At 32.3% G+C, this 8017-nt stretch overlaps 1 protein-coding gene across 1 annotated transcript; it reads left to right on the top strand.

Annotated features, from left to right (window-relative positions):
* The first annotated feature begins 4795 nt into the window (after positions 1–4795).
* LOC104219188 (uncharacterized) lies at positions 4796–7173 on the top strand. Its single transcript, XM_070147173.1, has 4 exons — positions 4796–5186; positions 6570–6644; positions 6784–6892; positions 7046–7173. Exons 1-4 carry the CDS (start codon positions 4796–4798, stop codon positions 7062–7064), a joined length of 594 nt encoding a protein of 197 aa, XP_070003274.1. The 3' UTR covers positions 7065–7173.
* Positions 7174–8017: the final 844 nt, after the last annotated feature.

The raw sequence follows: 8017 nt of genomic DNA, 5'->3' as shown, positions 1-8017 counted from the left end.
GATCATTATTGCAATAAACTTAAACTTTATCTTGACCAACATTTAAAAAAATTGCTACATGTTAACTTGGTTTACATACAATGTAGTATATAAAAATTGGTTTGATAGCTTTCCTATCCTTTTCCACTTCTGACAATTAGTTTTTTTTTGTTTTTATTTTATGGTTTACAGAATTGGTTGATACTATTATCACAGGGAATGCTTCTCAAAAAGGGAAAACAAAACAATCATTAACGGACATAACAAATCGTCTAAATTTCCCTCGATTTAGTAGTACCCCGATAAACAGTTGTTGACAAGCTTCATCGTCTTATTCTCAAGCACAATATCCAAATTCAATGCAAGAGCATAATTTGCGATATGGTTTGTTGAGTTCAAATTTGCAGAAAGAACATCTTCTACCTGATTTAAATGAGATACCATTATTTCGAAGGTAAATATTTATGCTTAATTTATTTAACTTATTTTTGAAAATTGAGGAAGTCAATTTTTTGTGCCCCTATATACATGTCCACATAAATAATGAAGTTTTTAATTTATACACATATAACTTATATGCGAAACTTGGGCAACAGAATTATTTTAAAAAACTAAACTTTAATTTGCTTCCATTTATTTGCTTCTCTTTATTTTCTCAAGTACAGCATGTTTGTTATTTTACAATTCTACTTCCATGAGTTATTTTTTTTTGGTTATACTTTTGCAATTTTCTTTATTTTAAATGCACCCCTACAATTTCAAATTCAGTTTTGCAATATACTTTTTCTTCAATGTAAAATTGAAAAAAGCTAATAATTAATATTTATGTTTAGAATTTGAAGATGACAATATTGATGCTGATATATCACGTATGCCATTGAACTCACCACAACTCATACTCATACATACAAGTTTACTAATTTTTAATTTATTTATCAAGGTCATATGCAATCCAACGTACAAATTCTTGACGCAAATGAAGATGACGATGTTTTTGAAGGTATTCACATATAACTCATTAATGGTCGATAATGTTAAAATGTATTAACAGTTCCACATATATTAAATTTCAAATTTTAAGCATTAATTATTATTATTATAGATGATGAAGTAGAGAGTTGGATGACCAATGAAGGTAAGTATGACGTAATTTAAAGTTATATATACAACATACTTTTACTTTCTATATAATAAGTACATTAACTTTATCTCTCAATTTTACTCTCATAAAACCAGAATACTGGGATATTGGGGATGCCAATTATGAATATGAATATTGTGGGGCGTATTTCTGGTTTGAGAAAAGAGTTGACAAGAAGTATAAAAATAAAAAACCAGTTTTCACTTTGTGTTGTGGTCGTGGAAAAATCAAGCTACCAAATCCAAAGAAGCCTCCTTCGATTTTGAAGAATTTATTATTTGGATCAGGTTATAGATAAATTTATTTCATTAAAATAACGACACTATACTTTTTGCATATATATATATATATATATATATATATATCTTCTTTAACCTAACCTAATTTCATGAAGGTGCAAAAAGCAAACATTTCAGAGAGAACATTCGAACATATAATTCTATGTTTGCATTCACATCAATGGGAGGAAAGGTGAATTTCTCTGTCAACAAAACAAAGGGACCTAGAACATTCGGATTGTCTGGGCAAAATTATCATCAGATTGGAAGCTTATTGCCTCCGGAGGGTTCTTCTCCAAAATTTGCACAATTGTATATCTATGATACAGAAAATGAGGTGGAAAATAGAATTCATGCTATCAGGTTAGCATAGACAATTGCTTACTCAAAATATTTTAAAATTATATTTTTTATAAGGCATAAATTGTTAGTTGAATTCAATATTTTTCTTTACAGCCGTGGTGAAATGAACAATCAACTTCATGCTGAAATTGTGAACGAGTTGAAGCAGATGCTTGATGACAACAATGTTCTTGCAAAGTCATTTAGAATGGTAAGAGATCAATTTCAAACAGATGGGACCTCAAATGTTAAACTTAGATTGATTGGGAAAAGAGGCTTTGATGGAAGAAGATACAATTTACCAATAGTTTCAGAGGTAGCTGCTTTGATTGTTGGAGATTTCGAACAAACAAGGTCTGACAGAGATATCATAGTTGAAAGCCAATCTGAACAACTACAAAGGATAAATGAATTAAATGCAGCATACTTAGGTTTGCAATATCCATTACTATTTTTGTATGGTGAAGATGGATACCGAGAAGATATTCCTTTAAATGATATTGATGATTCAACTGGTAGAAGGAAATGTGTTAGCACGCGTGAGTACTTATCATATAAAATTCAAGAAAGGAAGGATGAAAATCCAACAATTGTGTCAGCTAGAAGATTATTTCAGCAATTTTGGGTAGATGGTTATACAATGATGGAATCTTCTCGATTGAGGTTCATTAGGCTTCATCAAAAACAATTGAGAGCACACTTTTATAAAGGGTTACAAGATGTTGTTTTACATGGGGACATAGAACCTTCTTCCCAAGGACAAAGAGTTATACTTTCTCCCAGCTTTACGGGAGGTGCACGTTACATGTTGCAAAATTATCAAGATGCCATGGCAATTTACAAATGGGCGGGGTACCCTGATTTGTTCATCACTTTTACTTGCAACCCAAAATGGCCAGAGATTACTAGATTTGTGGAGAGTAGGGGATTATCTCCAGAAGATCGTCCCGACATTTTAACAAGGGTTTTCAAAATCAAGCTGGATCGCATGATAAAGGATCTACGCGACAATAAAATTTTTGGAGAAGTAAAAGCAGGTACAGTTTTTATGTTCTACAAAATTATTATGTTTGCACATTAATTTTATTATATGCTAATACTAAAAATAATTAATATATAAACTTAATGATCTAATTACATCTTTATTCTTCAGTGATTTATACAGTTGAATTCCAAAAGCGAGGCTTGCCTCATGCACATATCTTGCTTTTTCTTCTGAATAAATACCCAAATGTCGGAGATATTGATGGAATAATTTCAGCAGAATTACCAGATAAAAAAGTAGATCTTTATTATTATAATGCTGTTACAAATTTCATGATGCATGGTCCTTGTGGTACTGCTAGAAAATCTTCTCCGTGCATGCAAAATAGTAGATGCACAAAGCACTTTCCAAAAAAATTGTGCCATCAACCACAATTGATGAAGATGGGTATCCAATTTATAGAAGAAGGGATGATGGTAGAACTGCAAAGAGAGTAGGTATTTAGTTGGATAATAGGTATGTTGTACCCCATAATAGATTTTTATTATTGAAGTATGATGCACATATTAACGTGGAGTGGTGTAATCAATCACGATCCATTAAGTACTTATTTAAGTATGTTAATAGAGGTAATGATCGTGTCACCGTAGCTTTTTCTCAAAGTGTAAATAATGAAGACTCGGGGGTCGTTGATGAAATAAATATGTATTGTGATTGCCGATACATATCACCTTGTGAAGCTGCTTGGAGAATTTTTAAAATCCCAATACGCCATAGAGAACCACCTGTAGAAAGACTATCTTTTCACCTACCAAATAATCAAACGGTGATATTTTCGGATGATGATCCAATTGATGCAGTTGTCAATAGACCAACCGTTAAGGAATCTATGTTTTTAAGCTGGTTTGAAGCTAATAAGATATTTCCTGAAGCAAGAGAATTGACTTATGCAGAATTCCCTCTAAAGTTTGTGTGGAAGCAACCTAAAAGATGGGAAAAAAGAAGAACATCTGCATTTTCTATTGGGAGAATATTCTTTGTTCCACTTGGCTATGGCGAGCAATATTACCTTAGATTGTTGTTGAATGTCATTAAAGGTCCAAAGAGCTATGAGGAATTAAAAAAATCAACGGTTGTGATCATGAGACTTTTAGATATGCATGTTATGCTCTGGGTTTATTAGATGATGACAAGGAATACGTGGATGCTATAATGGAAGCAAGTAATTGGGGAATGACATCATATCTTAGGCAATTATTTGCTATGCTACTTTTATCAAATTCAATGTCACGTCCAGAAAGTGTTTGGCAAGCAACATGACATTTACTATCAGAAGATATCCTTCATGAAGAAAGAAGAATATTGGATCACTCAGGTACTTATTTAATGCTTACAATTTCGAATTATGATATGATACTTATGAAGTATGGCCGATTTGCTTAACTTTATTAATTACTTCATTCATATTAATCTGATTGTTCATTTCTTTCTTCTTTTTTGTTTTTCAACTTCATACAAAATTTACTCAACAACTTAATGTTCGTTAAACAATATTTTGTTATGTTGTCTTTTTACTATACTTTCTAGACATAAATACTAATGGAAAATTAATGCATTATATTTAATGTCCTAAAGCTTCGGGAAAGCCTATAATCGCTCTTATGCATTCTCTACTTTAATTGAAAATATTGAAATTAATTTTTTTGGATAGCAAAATTGATTTTTTGGATACATTACGAATAATAAAATGCATCTTTCACATTATTAGTAATTTTTAAAAATAAAATGAACCACATGGTTTGGACTATATTATTACTTCAAATTCTATGTACGTTAAATGTGCTTTAAATTAATGTAAACTACTATTTAACACTATACTTTTTCGTTAATCTTATTATTAATTTGACGTGGCTAAACTAAACATTACAATTTCATTGTATTTAATTATTTTTATATTTTAATGTTATTTCAGAAGCTAACCTAACAGATGAAGAATTGAAAAATCGTTGTTTGCAAAAGCTTGAAATTTTTTTGAAAGGCTGTGGAAGAAGTTTCCAGAATTTTCCAACAATGCCAAGGCCTGTTTATAATAAGGAAGAAGTTAACAACAATAACAGATTAATACGGGATGAATTGCATTATAATAAACGCACTTTGGCAGAGGAACATCAACAATTGGTAAAGAATTTGACAGATGAGCAAAAGTCAGTTTATGAAAAAATAATGAGAGATGTGAACGAAGACAAAGGTGGATTTTTCTTTTTATATGGTTTTGGAGGAACATGCAAGACTTTTATTTGGAGAACTCTATCTTCTGCCATAAGATCTAGAGGAGATATTGTGTTAATTGTTGCATCTAGCGGCATTGCATCTTTGTTGTTACCAGGTGGTCGAACAGCTCATTCAAGATTTGTGATTCCTCTAAATGTAACTGAAGATTCAACATGTAATATCAAGCAAGGTACTCCTTTAGCAAATTTAATTATTAAGGCAAAGTTGATTATTTGGGATGAGGCACCCATGATGCATAGATATTATTTTGAAGCTCTTGATAAAACTTTAAGAGATATTCTTAGGTTTAAAGATGCATCCAATTTACCCCGACCATTTGGAGGTAAAACAATTGTTCTTGGTGGTGACTTCAGACAAATATTACCTGTTATTCCAAAAGGTAGTAGACAAGATATTGTTAATGCTTCTCTCAATTCTTCTTATTTGTGGTCTCACTGTCAACTCTTAAAGTTAACAAAGAATATGAGATTGCAATGTAATGAAATAGGGACACATCTAGATGAGTTGAGAGTTTTTTCAGATTGGATTTTGGTAATTGGCGATGGTATAGTTGGTACTTCTGTTGAGGGCAATGAAAAAGTCCAAATACCAAATGATCTTTTGATAAAACAATCTGTTGATCCAACATATGCAATTGTAGAAAGTACATATCCGGATTTCAACAATCGTTGCAATGATATATGATACCTCCAGCAAAGAGTCATTCTTACTCCAACTCTTGATATGGTGGAATCAATCAACGAATATATGATTTCTCTTAATCAAAGTTATGAGAAATCATATTTGAGTTCCGATACAATCTGCAGCTCTGACAATACTTATTCAACACTGGAACATGTACACACTCCTGAATTCTTAAATACAATTAAATGTTTTGGAGTTCCAAATCATGCTCTTACTCTAAAGGTTGGTATTCCAGTAATGTTATTAAGAAATATTGACCAGTCAGCAGGATTATGTAATGGAACAAGATTGATCATAACTAAACTTGGAAATCAAGTTATTGAAGCCAAGGTGTTAGCTGGACAGATGGCCGGACAGAAAGTGTTTATTCCAAGAATGACATTGACTCCATCTGATGCTAGAACTCCATTTAAGTTCCAGCGAAGACAATTTCCAATTATCGTTTCTTTTGCCATGACAATCAACAAAAGTCAAGGACAGTCATTGTCTCATGTGGGATTATTTTTGAAGAAACCAGTTTTTACACATGGATAACTATATGTTGCTCTTTCTCGGGTGACAAGCAAAAAAGGATTAAAAATTTTGGTTTGTGATGACGATGGGCAAATAACTAATGAAGCTACAAATGTTGTATTTAAAGAAGTTTTTCGAAATTTAGTCTGACACTCGAAAGATAATCAGTGTCTTTTTTGAGGTTTAAGTACTACTTTTGTTGCTGAGCTTCATTAACCAAGTGCGACAATAACTGTTGATAAGATATCTGAAACATGTAGTAGGTACGCTTTACTTTTCTGTTCTTCTTTTATATCTTTCTCTATTTCTCTATTCTATATATAAATTAACATTTCATAAAATGTTGCAAATACAGATCTGTCAGGATTTGCCATAACATGGATTAACGGGACTTCTTACATCGCATTTGTGAAGAAGCACAGAATATCATGTACAATTTTTTTCTTTTTTCCTTTCCTGTTCAGTTATGTTAATTGCAACAGATTATAAGCTGGCTTTTACAATATTCTATTCGGAACGACTAAGTAAATGCAATTTGTTTTCGTTTTCTTATTTTTTGCATTTTTTAGTTTTGCAATGTCGATTTGAAAGAGGGGATTGTCACTGGAGGTTAAACTTGACCACTTCTTCAAATTTGGAATTAGTACTGGAGATGATGTTCAATGTCAGCTTTCTAAGGTGATTGGATATCTACCTTGTATGTGTACTTATGATATCATATCCTCATTATAAGATAGCTAGATGTTTTTTCCTCTTCTGTTTCTAAAACATAATTAACATTCTAATTTTAATTCGTGCCATCTTTTCCATTCACAAACCTTATTTTGCTAGGTGGAGTGATGTCGTTTAATGATGGTGGTCCTTCAAGGAAATCCCAAGCCTAGTTTCTCAATGGTCAATTTCTCTATTTTCTATATTTAATTTCTAAATATTACGTTATGCGACATTGAATTGAGCGAAGAAAAGGTGTTATTCTCTGTGTCGCTACTTCACGATTCAATACATGTGCTTTTATGTCCTTTTTAATTGTTAAAAGTAGTATATTGAAGATTAGCTGCAACAAAATGTTGTAAAAATTGTAGATGATAGCTTGCTCTGGCATCTCATAGAGAATAAGGATGGGGAGTTATGCAGTTGCATAAGTAATTACCTGTGTATTAAATATTGTTATTTTTATATCAACGAAAGTAATTACTTGTGTCATTATGTATTTAGTTTTGGTATTTTTATTTTTGAGCTGGAAGTAGCAGCGTTTTGGACTTTTTTGGCAGCTGTTTTGGGGCTGGATTTAGGTGTGCTTTCATGGATATTTGCAGGTCGTTTTTCTGCTGCGTTTTGGAAGAATTTAAGCTCTGTTCTTGGCTGATTTTCAGAAGTTACGAGGGCTGTTTTGAGTGATGTTTTGGGGTGAGTTTTGCGGCAGATCTTATGGCCATTTTTCGCTAAGGTTTGACTACTCTTGGTCCAAATTTCTGGACTGTTTTTGAGCGATTTCAGTAGCAGGTTTCAGCTGGAATTTTTCGACTGTTTTTGGGTGAGAAAGTCGCGGCGTTTCGGACTGTTTGCTGCTGATTTTCGCAGCTTTTTGGAGTATTTTGGGGCTGTTCTACGGTGGAGTTTACAGCTGCTTTGTGTGGGTTTAAGGTGGAAGAAGAACAGTGTGCAAAAGGAACAATTTTTGTGTTCTTCAAACAGCTGCTGCTGCTGCGTTTTTACTACTAGAAATTAATGTTTTGGGTTATGTTTTGCTGAGGTTTTGGCTGTATGTTTCATGGAGTTTTCATGATTTTTTCTCGCAATATC

Source organism: Nicotiana sylvestris, chromosome 5, assembly GCF_000393655.2.
Source record: "Nicotiana sylvestris chromosome 5, ASM39365v2, whole genome shotgun sequence".
Classification (NCBI taxonomy): domain Eukaryota; kingdom Viridiplantae; phylum Streptophyta; class Magnoliopsida; order Solanales; family Solanaceae; genus Nicotiana; species Nicotiana sylvestris.
This window is presented reverse-complemented; position numbering and strand designations above follow the sequence as displayed.